The 25,498-nt window shown below is 46.7% G+C and overlaps 1 protein-coding gene across 1 annotated transcript in view; it reads right to left on the reverse strand.

The window, feature by feature from the left end:
• TPGS2 (tubulin polyglutamylase complex subunit 2) overlaps positions 1–25,498 on the reverse strand; it is a 129,383-nt gene that overhangs the window by 90,367 nt on the left and 13,518 nt on the right. The window contains exon 2 of the mRNA XM_085628920.1: positions 9,125–9,204. Within this exon, the coding sequence (XP_085485046.1) occupies positions 9,125–9,204 (80 nt within the window). The remainder of the gene's footprint in view (positions 1–9,124; positions 9,205–25,498) is intronic.

A 25,498-nucleotide genomic window follows, 5' to 3' on the forward strand; every position in this document is an offset into this window, starting at 1 on the left:
GGTGGCACGATTCTTCCTGTTGCCAATGTGGAGGCGCCTCGGAGGGGCAGAGTGGGTGAGCACCGTCCCGTACAACTGGGAGACCTTGTGGTTCTACAAAGAAATGGAGAACATCGTGAAGGAGTTTGGGCTAGAGGCTGCCGCCCCCGCCACATGGACCCCGAACCTTGTCCAATGCCAGATACAAGAAAAGGACATCAGCTAACCGATCTGCGCCCTCCCCTCTGCCACGCGTGGGGAAACGTCGTATCCAAGAGTCTGATCAACCAGCACAAAGACATCGCCTGGATGACCATCCAAGGAGGACTTCTCGTGAGAGCCTTCATACACGCAAGAGGACTCAACCGATACAAGTCCTGCCCGAGAGGGTGGGTGCACCGCGGACGAGACGACATACCATCTCTTCTGGGAGTGCTTGTACGCACAGGACCTGCTGAAGGCCCTAAGCACAGAGCTTACGGCCTAGATACCTACGCCCTGCATCACTGCATACTCTGTGATGGATAGTTTGTTCCCAACACACCCACTGAGTGACCTCCAGAACTGCTGGAGGCTTCTGTGCTGTTTTATAGATGTTCTTCTATCTTCCAGAAACCGCCTGATAGTAGGGAAGGAGACATTGACCATGGTGTGCCAAAAGGTGATCCACAGCCTCCTGCGCGACTACGCAGCACTGGACGGATCAGATGAAGACAGCGATGACGAAACCTGAGGACCCAAAGGGGTGCCATGGAAGGCACGGGCAACGAAGACGACGACAGCTGAGGATGCAAGCAGTCCCCCTCCCCTTACCTGAGGGGGGCCAGAAGAGGCCACTAACCTTTTTTTTTGTCCTTTTTCCCCATGCCCAGAAACCGGCCGGTGACAGGGGAGAGGAGAAGGATGAAGACAGGTGGAGTAAATGTAGTTGGTTACTGTCTGTATTTGACTAACATGACCTTTTTCCTTCACAGGTAAAAGGTCGATGGCATAGCTTGTGCACTTGTAGTCAAGTTTGTTACCAATGACTTATGATTAAAATAGGGCTTTGTGGAAGGTGACGATTGATGTATCTGAACCAGAGGCCCTAACAAGGGTTAGGGAAAAAAACGTGTCAGGAGTTGCTTTTATTCATTTCAGGTTGGCTTGTGTGGTATTTTACCAATCCAAAGCTGTAATACTGAGCCTAGAGTGGTAAATGGCTTTTGTCATTTTGCAGCTCGGTATGGATACCACTGTGCTAATCCTATGCTTAAAGACTTTGCAGTAGAAATGCAAAAGAGTTTGTCCCTTTCTATCTCGGCGTGGAGAGCACTGTGCTAATCCTATGCTTAAAAAATATGATAGAAAAGCATACATTAGAGGTGAGCACATTTAGAGTGTCGCTGGAGTTGAGGGTGCTCTATACAGAAGCTGCCTTCCACCTAAACTTGGGAACAAACCAGAGTTCTCTGCTTCTTTTTTGCATTATTTATGCGTCACTCTATGCCTGCAAGGGTATTGTTTTGAGATATATATATATATATATATATATATATATATATATATATATATATATATATATATATATATATATATATTTTCTTTCACGAGCCCTGGGGGTGGGAATGGTATCCATACCCTTCCCCTATAGGTTGTTTAACCTTTTGCAGGCAAAGGGACAGAGTCCCCAAGTCCTAAAATGACTGCTTCATCATTGTAGAGATGGTGGTAGCCAAGCGGATCACATCTTTTGATCTGTGCTGCGGCTTTAGTATGAAAACACAGTAATTGCCATTTACTGTACAATACTGCCATCTAGTGACCATAACTACATAGAATCAAACGTATCCAGTTTTCACTTGGTAAATGATTTATTTATCTATTCGCCGGGTGCCCTTTGCTAAAAGAATCACACACCTCGCATATGTCCCGCCGGACTGGCCGTAGCGGGCACCGGGCAATGCCCCCGGTGCGCCGCACGGGTGGGGGCCGGTTTTCGGCCCCTGGGGGCCGTTTTTGTTACAGGGCCGTTTTTGCAGCATAGCTGCAAAATCGGCCCTGCAACAAAATCGGCCGAAAACCGGCCCTGGCAAGAGCTCGGCGGCACCCCCAACCCCCGCGGGAGGGGGGTGGGCGGGCACTTTGCCAGGGCCGGTTTTGGTTCCCAGTCCGGCCGACCAGTGCTTTAAATTGTCCGGTACGGAGTACCAACACTTTTTTTATTTTGAGAGGGAGAGTACCGGCACTTCCCAAGAGCGCCGTAATAGTTTTAATTGGAGAGTACCAGCACTTACACAAGCAGGTACTCTAGTACAGAGTACCTGCACTTCTATTTTTCCATTTCAAGCACTGCCTCATACACAAGATACATTAGGTGTGGAGCTGGTATGAAGAGCTTCAACACGTCATCGTTAAGAAGGGTTATGGGGACAGCGGTCCAAAAATTAAAATTACATATCTTCGAGGCTTCAATATTTGAACAAACAGCACTGTTCAAGTTGAAGTAGCTTTGTAATTTTTTTGTATGTATTTAGATTAATTTCTATTTAAAGAAAGGGCTTGGGGTGATCTTCATTTCGTAAAATATGCGTGACTAATGGGACTTTACAAGTATAGAATTCCTGTAGCATTATTCAAGACGTGATGGGAGTTACTCCGAATATCGCGAGTCAGGTGGCGGGAGTAGGACTGACAGTTTCTTTAGAGTCCGCAAGGCATGCATTACCAGTTAATTTGCAACTGCGTGGAGTTTTGCCCCTTTCCTCTGTTCGCCACTGTAAAGCATTTACTGGCATACCAGAAGTGAACGGCAAATCCGCAAGTGGCAGGTTGAAATCCCAGCAAGACCTACTCAGCTTTTCATCCTTGGGAGGTTGATAATGAAATATGAAAACCTAGCACTGTAAAAATCTATGTAATTCTAGTCCTAGTGGTGTTGTGCGGGAACCAATTCACATTGTCACATTCGCACGGAGAAGAGATTCCCTAATCCACGTATCAAAAATTAAAAAAAGACAGCCCGAACTATTCTGAGATGCGCATTAGACCCATCGAGGACGTCTTCAGAGGAGACAGTGGCATCGATAAGAAATCCAAACGATAGTTTCAAGAAAAGACAAACTATGCTTTTCGTAGTGTACAGGGTGACTTCGTGCCGCTCGTGTCAAGAGAAGTTGGCATAATAAACGCATTTGGGGTTTCAGGTGGCGCCTCGGTAAACACATATGGGAACTTGTATGCGGACACAGCTAGAAGATGTACGTTATTGGATATGTATGTTGTGTAATCTGATTTTTGTTACACATCTTTCACCAATAAAGCAGGACTTCCTGGTGATGTGCATGGTGGTAAGACTCACTTTCATGTTCACAATCGAGTTCCAAACGTGATCTTAGAAGGCTGCTTTTCATCAGAATTTTCATTAAATAGCATTTTCTTGGAGCGAAGAAGCTGGTGGTAAAGTCTCGTATGAGTGGACGACTGTAGAAAAGCTTTGGAAATATAAATCTTTTTGTAGCTTTGGCTCAAGTATTTCCTTCAATCATTGTTTGGTGTCTCGGGCAACGGTAGCAGTCACTTCTGCTAAAGCACTGGTCGTGTCCAGTTTTCTTCAAGATTTCCTTTAAGTGCCAGTCTCAGCTGGTCCTCTAGAGTGCCTTTTCCGACATCCTCACGAGCATCATAAAACGTTTTGCTTGTATTTAAGAAATCACCCTTTGAAGTAGTCCCACATACTATAATGGTGACAAAATCCCATGAACAGTTTTTTTGAATCATACTAGATTTGGACATACTGTCCCACATGTATCCATTTCCACAGCGTAGGCAATCTCACCCGTGCTACCGCTGTCTGTTACTTTCACATGCACTGCAAAAGCTGCCGGTGCGCTTCCCGAGTCAACCAGGAAATATGTTCTTATTGAAGAAAGCGTGAAATCAATACCACCAGGTTAAGAATAAATGGTACAAGCGGAGGTTTGCAATTCCTATGTGAACCACACAATAAGTGGTCACAGGAGTCAGTCTGCACTCAAGAAATATTTAGAAGCACCAATCTCTGTAGTGACTGCCGACACAGCCATTTATCATACGGAACGAGTGACACAGGATGAGTCTAGAATGATTTTATTTATAGTGCCCACCCAAACATGTCTTTACAAAATGTCCCAATTTCTTGCTCATTTGCAGTTATACCATATCTTTCTCTGCGAGAAGGCATCCCAGATTTGCTTCCAGCCTTGCCAGAATTAACTAATCCCACCGCACTCTCGCAGCCAGACTCCACGATGCCGGAATACAGGGAATAACCCTCGACTGGCTCCGCACGTTCCTCGTCGGCAGAACCCAAAGGATCAGACTCCCGCCTTTCTTCTCTGAACCCACAGATATCAACTGCAGAGTACCACAAGGATCATCCCTCAGTCCCACGCTCCTCGGCATCCCCTGACATGAGCACATCACCCAATACCCGAGAGACCTCCACTGGCTCCCTGTCGAGAAGTGAGTAACCTTCAAGCTACTCACACACGCCTGCAAATCCCTCCACAACATCGGACCCAAATACCTCAACGATAGAATCTCCTTCCACACACCCAAAAGAAACTTACCCTCCGCCAACCTTGCCCTATTAAAAACCCCACTCATCCGCAGAACCAGAACAGAAGGATTAGCCTTCTCCTACACTACAGCCAAAACCTGGAACGAACTCCCAGTCAACATCAGATGCTCCCCTACTCTGCACACCTTCTAGAAGAGCCTCTAGACCTGGATCTTCGGCTGAACCGGAGCTGAACTCCCCCGCTCCCTCCAGCGCCTTGAGACCCTCACGGGTGAGTACCGCGCTTTAAACCCCCTGATTGATTGAAGGTTTAAGCAGCTCCTTCAATTCTATCTCCTGTAGCCTTTGTTTTTCAATCCTGTATTTGTTGCGACATGCTTACCTATTAGTCAGGCTATGTGACAAACACAAATAACACATTACTGTGTCCAATAATGCCTTTATATCGACCCCCCCCTTTTAGTGACCATATTGTTGAACTAATAGTACATTGGGCTATATGACACCCACAGATGTTGATATACCAGAATGCAAGGGGGTGACACCCAACATCCTCTGAGAATGTCCGACATTAGAGAGTGGACCCCTTGTTGTGTTCTTTAACCTCACCGGGAACGCTTGATAAAGTTTCCTAGTACCGAGACACCATGCAATTCCTATCGTAATAATGATATGGAAACTATTATGGTTTGATAAACAACTGGCTTGGGACTGTGGCTAATATACATATACAGCTTTAACACTTCTGAACCCTACAGCAATCCTTTGCCAAATTAAAAACTTGTATTGACAAAATCATTATTCTCGTAACATCAAACATAAATACGAAAATGGGAAGGAAAATTAATTGAATAGGGAGTCAATACTGGTTTTTAATTTGGAGAAGGATTGTTGTAGGGTTCAGATGTAAGTATTATGTAAATGAAATAAATGTTGTATTCTTAACCATTACCTCCTCGTCCCTCTCTCGCTACCCTTCATTACATATGAGGCATCTCTGCCTCACCAGACACCCATACCACGTGACCTTAAACGTGGAGCATATAACGCCCACCCCCCTCAATCTACTATTTTTTCTGTGTCTCACCTGATGAGACGCGCGTACCACGCGCTGGCCATTTGCGGTGTTGCGGTCTTCTTCTACCATTCGTAGGTTCTTTTGGACTTCTTGGAGGTGTTGCCTTCGTTCTCAGCCTGCTAGGCATTCAAGAATATGACTTTACAGTCACAATTCCGTTGGCGGGGATCCAGGACTTCCTGACTTCAATCTATCTTCAAGACGCTTATCTGCATGTTCCCATGGATCGATAGCATCAGAGGTTTCTGCGTTTTGCAATAGGCGACTGTCACTTCCAGTTTGCAGTATTGCCAATCGGGCTGAAGTCCACTCCCCGGGTCTTCACCAAGCTTTTTGCTCCGATGGTGGCCTTGAGTCACAATCAGGGGATTTTCCTCCATCCCTACTTGGATGACTGGTTGGTTCACACTCCCTTGATTCGGTTGGCTCTCAGTCTCACAGGGGTGGTTCTGGACATTTTGAGGAGACACGGTTTTCTGATCAATGTGGGAAAATTATGCCTTGTTCCATCCCAAGGAAAACAAAAACAGGAGTAGACCCGTTATCCCAAGATCGTCTCATTATTGGGGCAAGATTTCATACAGATTTGGGGGTGGTCACACTGCCCAAGGTTCAAGTGTCCAAAATCCATTCTCACATTCGGTCTATTCTGTCAAACCAGGTCCAGGTGGCGGCTCGTTGGCTCCATGTCCAAGGGGATCTGGCAGCCACTAGATTTCTGGTTCCAAGGGCCCGGTTTTATTTGCACAAACTGATGGTTCACATTCTGCCGCATTGGTCTCCCCATTGTCTTCTCCTCTCTTCTCCGATTCCGGTGTCCCCTCAGATCAGGGAGGATCTGGGTTGGTGGCTAGTTCGGGGTCACCTTCTACGGGGGTCTCTCGCTCTCCTCCGGCAGCTTTGGTGGTCACCACGGATGCCAGCCTCTCAGGGTGGGGGGGCCTCTTGGTTGGGGGATCATCGGACCAGGGGCTTCTGGTCCGTTTCACAGAGCGGGAAGTCTTTGAATTGAAGGGAGTTGGATGCTGTCCGTTTGGCTCTGAGGGCTTTCTCCCGGTTTCTGCAGGGTTTGGTTGTTCAGGATGGACAACATCACGGCCAGGGCTTCTGTGAACAGGCGGCGTGGGGGGGTTGAGAACAGGTCCTCGTCTCTGGTGGTGGCAAAGTTGTTCAGTTGGGCGGAATCCCACTCTCAGCGATTCATATTCAGGGGTGTCCAATTCCCTGGCGGATGTTCTCAGCAGGGCCACCCCGTCCTCAGTAGATTTTTGCCACCGTCAGGAGTTGTTTGTGAAACTGTAAGTGCACTTGGGTGTTCCGGTGGTGGACCTTTTTGCAAGTGTGGGCAATGCCTAGGTGACCAGGCTTTTCTCTCGCAGTCGGGAGAGTTCAGCTTGGGCGGTGGACACTCTCTCCTGCTCTTGGCCTCGCAGTCTTCTGTATGCTTTTCCTCCTTTTCCCCTTCTTCTCCGGTTCCTTCTGCGGGTCCAGTCCTTGAGGGCGCCTGTGATTCTGGTTGCTCCGGCTTGGCCTCGTGCCTCCTGGCTTCCTCTATTGGTGGAGATGGGGTCGGAGGTGGAGTGGTTACTACCTCCGACTCCGTCCCCTTTGTTATTCCCTGTGTTGTAGCAGGATGTTCTGTCCCGGATGCGCTTGGCGGCCTGGAGGTTGAATGCTTAGGTCTGCTACGTAAGGGGGTTTCGGCTAGTTTGACCTCAACTCTGCTGGCTGCTAGGTGCTCTTCTACCAACAAATCTTACCTAAGACACTGGCGTTCTTTCAGTACAGGGTGTTGTGATAAGGGTTTGGACCCAGCTTCCGCTTCTTTGTTTGAGGTGATGTTGTTTCTCAAGGATGGGGCGGCGTTGGGTTTAAAGGTTTCCTCCCTTCATCTACAGTGGGCTGCAATTAAGGCTTTCCCGGAGTTCTTGGGACAATCTCTCGAATCCTGATGGTTTGATTGGGCACCTTTTCAAGGGGTTGCATAATATTCTCCCTGCCCCTCTGCAGCACTTTCCTTCTTGGGATCTGTCGTTGGTGTTGAAGGCTTTGATGTCGCCTCCTTTTGAGCCTCTGGTCTCTGTGGACTTACGTCTCTTGTCCTTTAAGACATTCTTTTTGGTGAGTATTTCCTCTGCTCGCCGCCTGAGTGAACTGGGTGCTCTGTCTTCCAAATATCCTTTTTGTAGGGTTTTTGAGGGAAGGATCATTTTGCAGCTGGTCCTTTCCTTTCATCCTAAGGTGGATTCTCAGTTTCATCGGGATCAGGAATTGATCCTCCCTTTCTTTTTTAATACCCCCTCCTCAGAATCTGAGGTGCGGCTGCACTCGTTGGATGTGAGGAAGGCTCTCCTGATCTATTTGGCGCGGGCTGCTGCTTTTCGTCTTTGTGATTCCGTGTTTGTGAATTTTGGGTCTGTGAATCGGTGTTTGCCCCCTTCCACTTCTTCTTTGAGTCGTTAAGTTCGGTATTTGATTTCTCTGGCTTACAAGGCTGCTGGACGACTTTCCCCTTGGGGGTTCAGGATTATTCCACTTGATCCGTGGCGGCGTCTTGTCCAAGGGGTGTCCATTTCCGAGATTTGCCATGCTGCCACCTGGGCTTCACCGCTGACCTTTGCCTCTCATTACAGGATTGGCTAGAAGGTTGACCGTGCTGAGGCTTTTGGTTCCAAGGTTCTTTCCCCTATGGTTCCTGAATAACGGTGCTTTCTGGTTGACTGTGTTTGTGTAATAAACCTGTTTTTGTGCATACTTATTTTAGTTGTCCTGTTTGGCTTTGTACATCTCGTATATGTAATGAAGGGAACAGTCAGGGACGAGGAGGTAATGCATCAATTACTTACTAGTAATTTCATTACTTGGAGTCCTACTCCCTTGCTTCCATTCATTACATCCCTCCCTCCCTCCCTGGTAGTCCAGGCCAACCTTTTGGTATGGCTTCAGATTATGTGGTATTACAGGAGGTTGGAGGGGCTGGGGCGTTATACGCTCCACGTTTAAGGTCATGTGGTATGGGTGTCTGGTGAGGCACGGATGCCTCGTATATGTAATGAATGGAAGTGAGGGAGTAGGACTCGGAGTAATGCAATTACCGGTTAGTAATTGATGCATAATCCCATGTCCCTTGTTGCGTTCAACTGGCTCCTATTTGCTGCTGATAGGTTAGAGGAATGGAAAATAAACAGGGTCCTCTTTACTTCCTCCTCTTCATCCTGCAGCCTTTACGCCCTCTGGGAGCAGTAGTTTAAAAAGCAGAGCAAGGAAGTGCAGCTGCTACCTCTGGCTGCCCCTATAAGACATTTATGCTCATACCACACGGAAATACAAAATCCTACAGGGTTTAAATCTTGGCGCTATCCAAATCATGCTAGCTTGTCACATTTAAAAGTAATATAAATGCTACAATTCATTATTTCTATGTTTTTAATGGCTTGTTTTCCAATGTTTTTTCTAGATCATGGCAAGCTTCCAGGCACAGGGCAAGTGATGTGCTGCACCAAGAACTTAAAATGGACAAAACCCACCTGCTCCCACGAGATGATCTTGTGACGTTCTGCAGCAGGCTTGTCTACGAAGTTTACTTCCGTCACCCCTGGGGACGTTTCTGAAAAATAAACACAACGCACCTGTCGCATGTTGGTGACGTCAGCAATAGATAATGGCCCCTGAAGCAATTCTTAATTTACACCCGCGCTGTTTTTATGCATAGAAAAGCTAAACCAAACTACAAAATTAGAACCACAAAGTAAAATTCTTTCATAGATTCTATGGAGTGTAAGATACGGGGACAAGAAGTGGCTATCAATGAGAGGAGAACTTAATAATATTAATAGCACAATCAATACATAGAATACATGTTATTGCCATGGCATGCTCAAATCTCTATGATGAATGAGTAAAGTGTGAGTGACTAGGTATGATAGGTGCGGGTAGGAAGGCGTCTCATGAAAAGAATGACATGTTAGATGTGATATGTGATATAATGATGATGCAAGACTGAAATATTTTGTACAAACTGCAGTCAAACGTAAATTTTGCAAGTTATGTTGATTATGATGGATAGATCTGTATGATGAAATTGATTTGAATGTTTCCAATGTGATAAAATAAAATAAACGTTACAAACATACAAGTGATTTCGTCCCCTCTTTCCTAAATGTTATTATTAATTGAGAAATAATAACGGAAGTATTAATTTGATTTAGTCATGTTTAAAATATCCCTTTCTAAAGGTAGACAAATCAGCAAATGCTACATAGACGACACGGTGCATTAATATGCGGCATGTGCAGTATGCCATGCTCCTAATGAAAATATTATACATTGGGGTATTTATTATAAAAAAAAGTCCAAAAGGACCCGATTGCTTACAGTTAATCTTCAATACTCTTAGTCTTACTAGTTCCAGTCATTACCTGTGAGGTGAACATCAACTCGGAGACAGGCAAAGCCAGGGGCCCTATTACACATATGGTGCACTTTCCCTGTTTGCGCCACGGCGCACCTTAACCAGGTATGCTGTGAACAAGCATGCGCTGCCACAGGGAAGCCGCAAAGTTGTGCTGCCTTGGGTGGCAGCGCATTCAAATGAAATACAAAGCGGCATTAAGCAGCCGCTCCGTGTTTCACTGTGCAGGTGGCAACGTGCCTGCACTTTTAAGAGGGGAGAGAGATCTCCCTGCAGGCAGGTGTAGTAAGTGACCACACCTGCCTACAAAGGGGATGTCTGGGGGGTCCATAGGACCCTCTTTCCCCCCTCCAGAGGACTGCCATCACAGGACGCATTGACAGTGTGCTACATTTTAGGGGGCACACTGTCAGTGTGCTCCCTGACAGCTTCTTTGCCTCAGCGCCGGTGTCTATAATTCGGGGCGGGTGCAGATGCAAAGGGACTCCCCAGTTTGCTAGGGCCACGCCCCCATGCAAATGAGGGAATACCTTCTGGTGATAGCACTGGCGCTATATGTGCACAACTGCTATCTGTATTACAGAAAGGGAAGCACAAGCATCTGCAGCCCTTTCTGTAATACCAAAGTGACCCGGGGGCGCCCAAAGTGGGCGCACATGCCCTGTGTGCGCTCAGGGCACTTTCCATAGTACGGCCCCAGGAGTGCTGAAAATGTTAGCACACCCACCCCAGGCTAAGGACCATGATAGAAATCCCAACATCCTCCCGTCATTATTAAGCCCTGTTGCAGGCCTTATAAGTGAGAAAGGGGGAGAAGGACACCATGACTGATGAATAGGACTAAGAGTAATGAAGATTATCGGTATGCAATCAGGTTATTACTTCTATGTCCCTCGTCGTTATTTGTAGGCCTTTGACAATATAAATAAGTAAATAGCAGTCACCTAATGCAAAAACAATATTTTTATTCGTACGTGGGGATTCAAACAATAGAATCGAAATCAAAACATAATTATCATGAGAAACAAGCTTATGGCCTTAAAGAATTAAGAACCTTGAAACAAATTTTTGTTCATCATTTAGAATTCTCTGAAAAAGATGAAGCAAAATGAAAGTATGGTGAAAAGCCCAAGTCCCAGAACTGCATATTTCTTTCAAAGAAATCCCAGGAGTATCTGTCCAGGTAGCAGACACACCCCTTGCCGATTGTCCTTGAATCCTTTCAGGAAAAGGACTATCCTGTCCTGAACAAATTAGGACAATTAATCCACCTGCTTACTCTTAGATGAACCCTACGTCACAAACGAAGGGTCAGATTACCTAGAGAGGGATGAGATCAGTCAAGATAAAGCAACAACACTCTTTTGATATTATGGGAGTGCAACAAATCCTACTCTGAGAAATGAGAAGGAAAGAATGTCTATAAAACTATCTCCTGAGAAGTATGAACAGAAGAGTTAATCTTGGGAAGGAAAGAAAGTACATATTTTAATATCACTCTGTTCTGAAAAAAACTCAAGAAGAGCAGATGGCACAAGCGGGTATATGATAAAAGAACTCTACAAGCTGAAGTAATCGCCACCAGAAGGCTTCCTTAAACGGAACAAATGTTATATCAAGGGAAAGTACTTAATCCAAAGAGATGACTTGAAGGGATTTGAGCACAAGAGGAAGACACCAAAGAGGAGACATAGAATGTAGAGTAGGTCTTATGTCTCTCCTCTACTCTGTTTCCAGTCTCCCATAGACGTAACTGTAGGTGAACTAGACGAAGCTTTTCATTGACTCGGCTTCCGGGATTCCGGGCCGTCCCATGTGACAGGGTCACAAGGACCAATCAGAAGTCCTGATGACCCCGAAAAAGACTTCATAGCCGACCTCCCTCCTGCGGAGGAGGGCTCGAGAACGGAAGACCAGAAGAGTTCGGAGCTACAGGACGTGACGAGGCCTGAGTTCGGTTGCAGGTGGAAGCTAATCTTGTGAAGAAGACACCGGAAAGGGACATCCGACCGAGGAGTTATCCCAGAACACCAAGAAGGGAGCCGGTATGTTCCTCGCGGCCCACTCGGCGGGTTCCCTCCCGCTAGACCAGCGTCTGGCTACTATTGTGGTTATTCATAAGGAGGCGAGGCCGCGGGACCGGGTCACATCCTATAGGCCTATCTCGCTGTTGAATGCGGAGCCCAAAATTCTCGCCAAGGTGTTGGCTACTCGGCTGGTTGGCGTGGTGTGCGACTTGATTCACCAGGATCAGTCCGGCTTTATCCCTCATCGCAACACTGCGCTTAACCTGCGGCGCTTGCATGGGGTGCTCGCACGTGTCCCGTTCATACGGGAGCCGGCCATTTTGGCGTCCTTGGACGCCACTATGGCGTTTGACACACTTGAGTGGCCATATATTTGGGCGACACTCGCGAAGTTTGGGTTTGGCCCAGGATTCATCGGTTGGGTAAAATTGTTGTACTCGAGACCGCTGGCACAGGTGGTTGTGAACGGTAGAGTGTCGGCTCCGTTCGAGCTGGGCAGGGGCACGCGGCAGGGCTGCCCGTTATCACCGCTCCTTTTCGCGCTTGCCTTGGAGCCCCTGGCGGAGTGGCTGCGGTGGCATCCTTCTATTCGTGGTCTCCGTTGGACCCCTGAGTATGAGGACCGTGTATCTCTATACGCTGATGATATTCTTCTGTACCTGGCTTCCCCACGTAAATCACTGATAGTACTGGTTGTCATCAACTGGGCTAAATCGTGTGTGTATGTTCTCTCTGGGGAGGATCCTATCCTTCCGCGGGGTTGTCCTATCCAGATCGCCCCGCGGGGATTTAGGTACCTGGGTGTCTTCATTACCCTGGACGCGGAAACCCGATATAGTCAGAATTTGCTTCCCCCCCTCCAGCGCCTGAAGGAGGACGTCGCGCGTTGGAGGCGCTTGCCACTCTCGCCGCTCGGCCGGGCGGCATTGTTTAAGATGATGTCGCTGCCACGTTTCCTGTACGCTTTACAGAACACAATGGACATCGTCCCGGCGCGCTACTTTCGCGAGGTGGAGAGTCTGCAGCGCCGACTGTTTTGGGAGGGTAGACCGCGTATCGCCCTGGCGAAGCTGACGCTCCCGTGGTACGACGGGGGGGTCGCCTTCCCGGATATCAAGCGATATTATTGGGCCTCCCAGCTGGCTGCGATCAATCACGGCCTGTACGGGCCCGCTCTAAACCCTGCCTTTGAAATGGATAAGATGTTACTGCCGGGTGGTGATTATAATCGGGCGCTTTACTCTAGCTCGCTCGACGCACGTCTGACGGGCCCCACGCGGGTCATGGTACGAGTGTGGCACGCGGCTAACGTGGCGATGGGGTGGAGGGACCGCTTGACCCGGGCGACGCCACTATACGCATCTGAGCGGCTGGGCTCCCTGTGGACCTCGAAGGGCTTTGAGAAGTGGGACATGATAGGCATCAGCAGGGTGGGCGATCTCTGGACGAGGGGGGGATTCAAGACGTTCGATGTGCTGCAGACAGAATTCCAGCTGCAGGACAGGGAGTATTTTCGATATCTGCAGATTCGTCATGCGTTGTGCTCCGTCTTTCCGGACGTCGCCTCCATCCCGGAGTACTCCCCGCTGGAAGATAGAGTGCTGGATGGGCATGTACCGGACGGCACGATTTCATTAATTTATAAAAAACTTATCAATGACCGTTCGGGACTGCTGACTAGCCTTCGTGAGGCATGGGTTGCCGATGGACTGGAGCTGGATGACGAGGACTGGGTGTCTGCGGTGGCCTCCCCGAAAGAGGTGGCCATACCGGCCCGCCTTCGCTTCGTCCAGCTCAAGATACTCCATAGGGTCTATGTTACGGGGCCGAGGCTGATGCGTATGGGCTATGCTGTGGACGGGTTGTGTAAGCGTGGGTGTGGCTCTTTGGGGACCTTTCTCCATATTTTATGGGAATGCCCGGATGTGGCGCGATTCTGGCGTGGTGTGCATGAGGTTTTGCGGGTGGTTACGCGTGTGCCGCTGCTGCCCGAGGCGAGGAGATGTCTTCTGAATGTGTGGGAGCCAACCGACTACTCGGTGCCGCAGACGTGGTGGGTGACTCTGGGATATATGGTGGCCAAACGTGACATTGCTCAACTGTGGGGTTCCCAGAGGTCGCCGACTGTCTCGGCGTGGAAGGATAACATGGATTGGTGCATGTTTCGGGAAAAGGTGGTGTATGTTGCGAGAGGTAAGCCTGGGACATGGGTGAAAGTATGGGGCCCCTGGAACGCCTACAGTGGGGGAATCTGTACCCCGCCGTTATTGCCCGATCCGTCACCGGCCCCGTCTCCTTAGCCAGTTTGTCTTCCCGGTTCTGGGCAATGAGTCTACTTAGTCCCCGTCCTGACCTTTTTCCCCCCTCGATACTCCTATGGGCTAGTGGGGTCCCCCTCCTCGGGGAGCACATGCTGCTGTTTCCGATTGTGGGTTGCCTTGTGGATTTGTTTTTTGTTGTTATTTATATTAAAAAGAAACCGTTTTGTGAGGTCCGGATGGTGTGGCTGCCAACGCTTCTTCCAACTCCTGTGACTTTCTCTCTGCCGCGGCATGCGTGCTATTGTCTGTATCACATGCTCCTTCCGCTTGCTAGCGGTCGGCCTGAAGGTTGTAGGCCCATCTTTGTATATTTTTGGGATTCTGTAATAAACGGTTTCAAAAAAAAAAAAAAAAAAAAAAAAAAGAAGGGAGCCGGACACCACTCCGGCAAAGCAAGAGATCTAGCCGTGCTCCTGGAGGAGTGTGGCTCACAGAGGTACATGACCGCCTCTGGTGGAAAAGGGATGGGGTTAACGGTAACTGACAGAACCGTGATAGGCTATAAACAAGCGCGACACTGGTGGTGGTAAATCCGGGTGTTTGCTAACCCCCTCACTCCTTAACCCTTCAAAAACATATGTGTGGACATCTCTCTTTTGTTTTTACCCCAGGGGCCTATCCCCTTGACTTGGACCGAAGCCCAAGTACCCACGCCAGAGGACCCAAGACCCAACGATAGAGACTATTTGTTACAGGAAGGAACAATAAAGATTTGTGTTTGGCCCTATACCTCTCCTTGTCCTCCATGTTATCCTTCAAGTGCCACAGTCTGGAAAGTGAAAAACTCTTAAACAAAACGTACTCCAACACCTCACTCTCCTTAAACCGCATTCCAGACTTGTGGAAAGCCATTATTTCAGTTCACGGTGTCTTTGAGGTGGATAATGATATATTCCATGGAAAATAGTCTTATAAGAACTGCAACATGGAAGACAGAGCACAGGTAACATCAGAAACAGAGTGTGCGGTACACCACTTGTGAAATCACGCCTGGTATCTAGTTTAGAAGTTCAAAGTAGAAGTGCTTCAAAGATTGGGGATAACTTGACCCAGATGTGGCGGCAGTCCGTTGCTTTGCAAGTCTAGCCTATCATCTTCCAAACCAACAAACACTCGGATTGAAAACTACAGAATTAAGGACTGGAATGGAGATGGAGCTAGAGGAAGGATCCATGGAGAATAAACAACTACTGATTGTCCAGGAGGAAACAGGATCTTACAGGCCATATGGAAACTACCACAATAATTTCTGATCCTCCATCCTGAATTTTTTTCAAGAGTTTTAGAATGAAAGCAAACAGAGTGAAGATATACAATATATTCCAAAGCCTCTTCACTAATAGCCCATCAATCCTTCAAGCCCTTATTTCTGTAGTGCGTGAGCAGAATCTGGGCAGCTGTGCACTGCTCTTGGAAGAAAATCGATCATGAAAAATTGGTGCTGAACCACCTGCACACCTTCTGGGAAATCGTTGGCGACGGAAACAAATTCTGGGAGGATGGAAAAGCCTGATTAAATTATATGCTTAAACGTCATCTTGTCCCTTGTGTGAGCTGCCACCAGGGACAAGACGTGTGCTTCCATCCAAGCCCCCAGTTGAACTGAAACTGCATTCAATGACTTGGAAAGAGTGCTGCCTTGGTGGTTTATATTTACCACATTTCCCGCATTACTTGACCTCACCAAAGCATTGCAATGTTTAATCTGCAGCCAAACATAATGTTGAAAACAAAGGGCTGCTGTTTGTTCACTCCAGGTTAAGGATTGATGACTTTGTATTAAAGACCAATGGCTTGGCATGACACAGTCTAATCCTGCTCCCCAAACTAGGGAGCTGGCATCTGGTATTAGGACTAATGGGGTGGATGCAGAAGACGGGTTTGATTTTGTACGGTATGCGCTGGCGCCTCCTTATCTACGCAATGTGTTAAGATATTCAGGATATCGAATGGTGCTACAGGCGAAGGGATAACCCTGAACCCTTCAAGCAGACACAAAAAAGGGCCTTAAGTTTATAATGTAGAGGCATGTGCACACAATTACAGTGGACTGCAGAACTAGTACTGTCAAACTTAAGTATCACAACATTTCAATTCAGTGCTAATAAACAGTAGAAAACAAGTGAAATAATCGTAGAACACTCCAGGTCTCTAGTGTCCTTGTGTTTATTGAAGATCGATTTGCCCAGCCAACACTTGTTTCGTCAGGATCAAAACCCAAGACTTCTTCAGGGCTCTATGGCGTGAAACACATAAAGAATCGATCACTCCGCCGGTTGTACTTCCGTCCCGGCTGACATGGGGGACGAGTCAAATATTCAAGTAAAATCAGTAAATATGGACTTATAGAATTCAGAAAGTCCAAAGTGCTCATACAAATTTGATGAGTTGTTGCAGCACACACGGAGAAAAGCCGAGTTTGGCCAGAGCCAGGGTCAATTAATCTCCTGGAGATCCGTGATACAGCAATCCAGTGTGCTGCTAGGTCCCGTGACTCACAGTTGACGAACCGGGAGTGTAGTTGCGTACTTCGTCACAGGACTAATGGGGTATCTGGATCCATAGTCATACCTTTGGCCAGATTCATCAGATCAAATCATCAATCGAGCGCCAATTTTTTCTCTGCTGATATAAGACCAATGGTATTTGTGAACTGAAAAGTTGGACTCTAATGCTTCTGCAAATGCCAAAGAGGAGACAAAGGATGAAGTGTATCCCACTGCATTGTTATCATACAAACCGCCATATGACCACAAACTTCCACCAACCTTCTTCATGGGTCATCCTGAGGCGCAAACAGATAAGACAAAAGGTAATAAACCATTTGACTCTGGTAAGTAGCGCTTGTTCAGGTGCATTCTCATCCCGACTCCTCTGAAGCTCATGTCCTTGGATGGAAGTACATGATATTTTGGAAGATTGAGTGGATGCCCATAGTGATTTAGGCAGTTCATTGATGTTTCAAGTTGTAGTTTCTGGCCTGTTGTTGCCCCACAGCTCAACCAGTCACCGACATATGAAACAATTGGTATTCCTTGCTACAATGGGGCCACCACCTTTATGAAGACTCTTGGAACTGACGGAGACTGAAAGAAAGAGCTCTGAACTGCCAGTGTTGATCCTTAAAATAACATGTTAGGAATCTCTAGTGGCAACTTGCAATAGTTATGTGGGAAAACTGAATAAGCATATATCATATCTGTTGGGGACAAAAAACAGGCTTGTAGGAACTAGCGGGATGATTCTCTGCAATATCTCCATTTTGAATGGGACATTCATTACGCATTTGTTGAATGTCTTAAGATCTATAACCATCTGAAATTCACATGCCATTTGAGCGCTAGAAAAATTATTGATTACATTCCATCTCTTATTTTGGAATCACAACAGGGAATATCACTTGCATTTCCACCAGGGCAAATATCTCTTGCTTCAGTGCTCTCTTGATGGGAAACTTTGGAAAGGGAGTAGGAATGATCTTTGAATCTGGAGAAAAAGAATGGAGTTCTATCTTGTATCTTCTATTAAAAGTATCCAAGGCTGATGGTCTGAAGTGGATATTTCCCATTCCTTCCCAAAACACTGAATTTTTCCTCCAACTGGCAAGTACAGGGCTCGTCAGGAGTGAGGGTTCTTTTCAGATAAATCCTGATTCAGTTTATTGGACTACCGCCAGAAAAGGCTTTTCCCTGAAATGTGAAAAACTGCTCCAGATACTGCTGCCTTCTGGATGGGTGTAAGAATGAGGATTTATGTTACAAACCACATGATTTCGATTAGTGATGTCTGAAAAAATAGGAGTGTTTCATTCCTTGAAAAGATGCTACTTGTCCTCTAGTTTGGGACCAAAGAGACAAGCATCATTATTAAATATCTAAAGCTGAAGACCTTCGAATTGAATCTACATTCCAGTTCTTTAACAACAGGTCACCATGAGCTGCTACTGATGCTCCATTAGTCGAGGCTGAGGCTTTCGATACATCAAACAAGGGTAAGGGGACCCCACTAATGTGTCTTTGAACATAATTCATGCAGGAAGCAAATGAGGTATGTTCATAATAATCATGGATGCCAATTAGGGATCTGCAGGGGGTCATATCTGCACCCTCTTCTATGCCTTAGCGATAACTGCCACTGTCCTTCTCACCCCTAACATCAGAGTGACCAAGGTGGGAAAGCATGCCTGGCGCATTGCTTCAGAAATTCTCCAGTGCACTCCAATCATACTTTGTATTCATCTCAATCATGCTAGAACATTATGGAATTTAAAGCAAAATGATATAATACTAAAAACTAGCTCAAAAGGTGCTTGTATTAGACCGTATTCAAGTAATTACATCTGTCCCCATCTACAATCTAAAAACACAAACAATCAATTTGTAAGGGTAACACACAATATGGTAAAAGTTCAAAAGGACTGCAGTGTATTGAACCATTTGCAAATTATCTGAGTAAATAACTACATTAAAAGCGACCAAGCTGAAGAATAAAGAATATCAAACTTGTCAAAATTGTATGAATTCAAGCTTGGCGAAACAGTATGCAGAATTGCTGCTACTAACCCACACAGGTCTTCTAAAAAAGGTGCGCAATAGACTATTTTATGTTCCATTTTATTTGGCAATGTTAAAAAAGTTAGGCCACATACTTAAAAACAGCAGCGCGGACACAAAGTATCTCATCATGCTACTGGGCCCTGTCTAAATAAACATCATTGTTAGAAATGGGGTCTATAGTTGGCAGTGGTTTGCACCCCATCCAAGTAGGGACCTTCACTCTGGTCAGGGTAAGTTACACACCTAAGATAACCCCTACTCACCCTCTTGGTAGCTTGGCACGAGCAGTCAGGCTTATCCCAGAGGCATTGTATAAAGTGTCTGTGTGTTCTCACATACACACACACACACACAAGTCCCCACCAGTTTAGAAAAATAGCCAATATTTATCGGAATAAAATAAGACCAAAACGTCAAAAAACCAACATAGAAAAGTCAAGATATCACTTTTAAAAGATTAAAGCAAGTTTAGTTTATCACACTCAATGGATGAGCTTGATCAGGACAAAGTACCTTAGATGCGTCAAAAATCAAGGACGAAAAAACAGGTGATACGTCGGTTCCTTACTGCTACAGGCGAGGTGATGCATCAGTTTCTTACTGTTGCAGGGGAGGTGATGTGTCGGTTCCTTACTGCTGTGCAATGTCAAGGGAAAAAATCGACACCCAGGGACGATGCATCTAAAACCCAGTCGCGCTGCGTTGGTTCCACAGCGATGAAGCAGGTGCTGCGTCTGAGTCAGAGCTGTGTCTCATGGACTTTCGTGATGCGGTGCTCGAAACTCACGTAGTGGCTATTTTTCTGATGCCCTGCGAAGGAAAGCTGGGGCCTGAGTTGTAAGCCACGGACGATGCTCCGGCGCTGGCAGCAGCGATGCGTCGAGTTTTGCAGTGATGAGCTGGTTTGGATTGATGCTGGGAGTCGATTTTCTTCTTGAAATCACCAGAACTCACTTTCAAAGGCCCAGAAACTGAATTTGGCACCACTTGGCAAGAAGTCTTTGATGGCCCTGAGACTTCCCTTGGAAGCAGGATGTAGAAAGAAAAGTCCAGTCCTTTCACTCTCAGGAAAGAAGCCGCAAGCAGTAGGCCAACACATCAAACCAAACAGCAAAGTGTTAGTCCCTCCTGTTAGCTTATTCCTGGCAGAAGGTCCTCAACCCAGAAGTGTTTTGAGTATTTGGTGTCACAAGTCCAGTATTTATACCCATTTCAGCCTCTGAAGTATGCAAACTTCAAAGCAAAGTCTTTGTAGTGAACAAGGCCCTGCCTTTCCCTGTCCTGGCTCCAGACACACTACAGAGAGAGAAGACTTCTGTGTGTGAGGACAGGAACAGACCGATTCCGGTGTCAGTGTCAACACCTCCCACCACTCTAGCTCTGGAAGACTCATCAGCCTGGTGATGGGCCATCACGATATGCAGGGTCCACCTCAGCTTCCTTTGTGTTACTGTCTGGAGAGAATGCACAAATGGCCCTACTGGCCTCCTGACCTCAGAGTCACAGAATGGTAAAAGAAAGAAAATGACAACTTTCTAAAAGTGCAAAAAGGTACACAGTTCCTCTAGTCGAGAACGTGAGAGATGGGGGGGAAAAGGGGGAACAAAGGGATGTACTGTCACGTGTCACGGAGAATAAGGCCTGGTCATGAGTAGTACAGGTCAAGAAAGTAAAGGGGGGGAAAACCCTTTTTGGAACTAGGGCTCTCACACACCCAGCAAGCTAGGTGTCATGCTTCATCATTTGAGCCTGCCCCTCGTCAGGTCGGCGCTGCAATTCCTGACGGGCTCCCAATATTGGGGCTCTTTGGCGGGGATCTTTTGTTCCTGCCGAAGGGTGCCGTGGGGGTAAGGGGCCCTACAATGTGTAGATGTAAATGAATGTATAAAATAGGTACTGTTAGTCCACAAGTGAATTTTATTAAAGTGGTAAACAGCCTAATTAAAAACAATGAAAGTTGAGGTGGGTATAGGCACTAGTGATTATGTAGCTAGTTATGCTTACCTTACTCTCAAGAAGATCGACATGTTTCGTGCCTTGGTAGCCAAAAAATGGTCAGGGCACTTCCTCAGGATCAATAGTAAGGACTATTTACAACAAAAGGTAAGTGACTAATCTACATACCTAGCAGGTGCAATAAGGTAACCTACAAGGGAAGACAAAAAAACAACAAACAAAAAAACGTGACAATAAACAACACATTGGAATGCACTCACATGATGACACGGACTCTTGTCATTAGGAGGCTCATAGTAAAGGGGACAAACAAGGGTGCAGGGAAATAACATTCAACCAGGTGGAAGGTGTAAAGTTGTTCACAGTAATGTGATAAAAACAATCAATGCAGTAAACGGAATGATTCAATCAAAGCAGTAGAGGGAAAACTCACCTAAACTGCTATCAAGGCCGCCTGCCCCTTGTTTTGCTGGGTTACCATGGCTCCACACCATACCGCCTGTGTTAGTTTACTACGAGGTGATGGGCCGCCCTGACTCTCCTTGGTCTCTCTCACCTCCGTGGGCTTCGTGGATTGACCCTCCATACTCCTTTTTAGGTCTCGCATAGCGTTGCAGCGCAGCGCGCTGTTCGCTTTGCGAGACATGCAGTATACACTATAGTGGGGGGAAGCTCCGCCTACTTTCCGGCCTTCTTTTTGATTGGCTTCAATCAGACATTCAGCATTAAGATTGGTTTTTGGCTTGTTAGTCCCGCCTCCTGACGGCCATGATGTCATTTTTGTTCTTCCGAGGCTATCAGCCCCTTTACTTTAAAAACGCTTTTGTTCCCCTGCCTCTCCCTGTACCCTGCCACAGTCTGTAAGTTCTTGAACCACAACTACCCCCCCACCCCCTCCCCCTCGTGCCTTCTCTGATGCCCGCACTTCCGTTGAAAATGCAATAGGTCTCCCGTAAATACGAGTCCTATTGCATTTTCAATGCTTGTTTGTCCTGTGATTGGTGGGTGACTTTGCACTATATTTTGCCTGACCTGTCCTAATCACATGCGCAATAGAAACGGCTCTCTTACGCATGCGTGGGGATGTCTTTCTGTGTGCACTGCTCACAAAGCGTTAAAGCCCTAACGCTTCGTGAACACACAGAAAGACACCCCCACGCATGCGTAAGAGAGCCGTTTCTATTGCGCATGTGATTAGGACAGGGTTAGAGACACTGGTTTCAGGCTGCTGTCATCGAGTGTGTGTCCAATGACTGTCTGGCACTGGACGGCCCCGCCTGGATGTGTGCTCACGTTAACACAAACAGCACCGAACAGCTCACAGCCTCTGGACACCTGAGCGGATGCAGCAGAGTTGTTTGTGGAAGATTGTGCCCTGCTGTCAGCAGCGGTGCAGGTTCCGGATAGCGTAGGAGACGAACTTCACTTCCTGCTTTCAAAGAGTGTCAAAGCAAATGAGTCTAACTTCGTAACCCTGTGCTAAGTGCTTTTTAAGGCACACTGGACTGCATGGTACTTGAACAGCTCGCTGCATGTATCCACAGGGCATTTATGAGCTTTGATGAGGTAGGCATCATGCGAGTGTATAAAGATTACTGCATCCACCATCTGAAAGAGAGAAACCGGTGCGGTGGCCGACGGCATTGTTTTTTTTATCTCCATGCCTACCTAGTTCCGGATGTGAGCAGAGAGGCCGTATATTGTATGGGTAACAAGCTGAGGCGTCCTTTCGTTGCTCCTGAGATCGGCATGGCTAGGTCGCAGTGCTGTTTTTACTGTGTATTTTTTAACTTTAACGGGACCTCTCTGAGGTGCCCCCCGCCTTAATGGGCTAGCCTTGCATCTCCGGTCATGTCTGTCACACATGCTTTGCCTTATTAATAGTGGTGACGTGAAAGTTTGCATCGTGTGCATTGCCGCCTTGTTGTCAGCACGTGAAGAGCGAGGGACCACTTCACCCCGGGGCAGGTTTTACCACGGCACACACAGCAGGAGCCTGACAGAGGTGCACTGTGCACGGTCTGAGCAGAGGCCAGGCTCCTGGGCAGACCCCCCCCCCCCTATTCTCTGCCTCCCCTCTCTGACTGTCTCTTCTGCCCTCTGCCTCTCTCCCGCCCTCTGCCTCTCACGCCAGCCTCTCACAGGCTCCCTCTTCAGCCCTCAGTATTCCAAACTCCTCAGACCACTCTTTCCCAGTCAGTATAACCTTCCGTCTCTCGTACTCAATGTCGTTCTCTCTCAACCTGCCACTCCATTCTTCAGCCTCCTCTGCTAGCTGTCCGCCCCCTCTCTATTTTGTCTCCGATCCTGACTCATTATCTGTCCCAGTCACTCCCTCGGTGTCTCTTCTTACCGCCCAACTCTTCTCTCTTCACCTCACTTAATGTCTGTTTCATATCTCTCTCTCAATGTTTGCTCTCTTTGTCTGTCACCATCTTGGTCAGCCTTACTCTTTCTTTTTCTCCCTAAGTCTCTCACATTCTCAGTCTCTTTCTTTTTATCTACGTCTATCACTTGTCTTAGTTTCCCTCAGTTTCTCTCTGACTGGTTCTCAGTAGTGAGCCTTTTCTTTCCTTCTCATAAAGTGCATCGATCAGTTCTTCACGGTTATTCATTCTCTTTAAGCCCCTCTCTGTTCCCTAATTGCTCCTTCTCTTGGTCTCCCAAATCTCTCCTCCCTCCCTCCCTCTCACCTATCCTCGTCAGTGTCTCGCTCTTTATTTCTGTCTCCCATTCACTCTTTTATTCTCTCTCCCTCACACACTCTCCGCCTATGTGTATAATATTTAATTCTCTTTCTCTCACTGTTCTTTCATTCTGCATTGCTCACGTTCTCCTTTTTTTTCTTCCACCGCCGGAGAACTGGTTGCTAGTTCTATTGCTGGTTGTTTATTGATAGTGTTTTTTAAAGCACGAACATGGCCCAAAGGGCGATGGATTTCACTATTGGGGTTGGGTTGATACCTTCATAGGATGTGGCATTGAAGGAGTTCTGAGGTTAGCTATATGATCGATAGTGCTGGTTGTCTGGAGGGCATGAATGAAGTTTTGCGGGACCCTAATGAGTTTATTAATCTCATTTTTTTCCTCGTTGGTGAAGAAGTTAACAGCACACAAATTGGTGCTTTGTATATTTTTAACTCTGGTAGCAAAAATGGCTCTGCTGGGCGTGTTTAAGTAGCTTAACCTGGGCATATTGCAATGCCAACAGGGACTACTATTACCTTCTGTTTTTTCACTGTATGCTGCAAGCAGAGTTCAGTAAAATACCAGAATCACTTTAGCATTCCCTTTATTCCAGGCAATAGAAACTTGTATTCAACGAGCACCCATAGACGATAATATTTCTTTCAAATCTTGTATTTTCAGCGATATAACCACCGGAGGGGCTGATTTTATATTAAAAACAGAGCTTTGGACAATACAATTTTCCACTGATAGGCAGTATTTCTCTCCATGTGTTCCCATATCTGGCATGTTCTACAGTTTGGTGCTTACTTTCCCTCCATGTTAAATAACAATAGATGTTTCAGCACCCAGGCTAATGTGCTGCATAGCTAAATGCATATGAGGTCCCAAAGGCGAGACCAATTGCATTGCAAATGCTTGTTAGTACCGGTTCCGCGGGTTTCTACATTTATTTTAATCCTTTTTCCTCACCCTTCCGGCATTAATCTTTAGGACCCACATTGGAGTCCATCATACCCGCCGGTCTCTGCTGCAAGATTGCCTTAATAGCAGTTTAGGTGAGTTTTCCCTCTACTGCTTTGATTGAATCATTCTGTTTACTGCATTGATTATCACATTACTGTGAACAACTTTACACCTTCCACCTGGGTGAATGTTATTTCCCTGCACCCTTGTTTGTCCCCTTTACTATGAGCCTCCTAATGACTAGAGTCTGTGTCATCATGTGAGTGCATTCCAATGTGTTGTTTATTGTCACGTTTTTTTGTTGTTGTTTTTTGTCTTCCCTTGTAGGTTACCTTATTGCACCTGCTAGGTATGTAGATTAGTCACTTACCTTTTGTTTTTAGATAGTCCTTATTATTGATCCTGAGGAAGTGCCCTGACCATTTTTTGGCTACCAAGGCACGAAACATGTCGATCTTCTTGAGAGTAGGGTAAGCATAACTAGCTACATAATCACTAGTGCCTATACCCACCTCAACTTTCATTGTTTTTAATTAGGCTGTTTACCACTTTAATAAAATTCACGTGTGGACTAACAGTACCTATTTTATACATTCATTTACATCTACACATTCTAGGGCCCCTTACCCCCACGGCACCCTTCGGCAGGAACAAAAGATCCCCGCCAAAGAGCCCCAATATTGGGAGCCCGTCAGAAATTGCAGCGCCGACCTGACGAGGGGCAGGCTCAAATGATGAAGCATGACACCTAGCTTGCTGGGTGTGTGAGAGCCCTAGTTCCAAAAAGGTTTTTTTTCCCCCCTTTACTTTCTTGACCTGTACTACTCATGACCAGGCCTTATTCTCCCTGACACTACATCCCTTTGTTCCCCCTTTGTTCCCCCTTTTCCCCCCCATCTCTCACTTTCTCGACTAGAGGAACTGTGTACCTTTTTGCATCAGTAGTTGACGGGGTATGTACACTGGACCTAACTAA

This window comes from Triturus cristatus, chromosome 2_1 (genome assembly GCF_964204655.1).
Source record: "Triturus cristatus chromosome 2_1, aTriCri1.1, whole genome shotgun sequence".
In the NCBI taxonomy this organism is placed as follows: domain Eukaryota; kingdom Metazoa; phylum Chordata; class Amphibia; order Caudata; family Salamandridae; genus Triturus; species Triturus cristatus.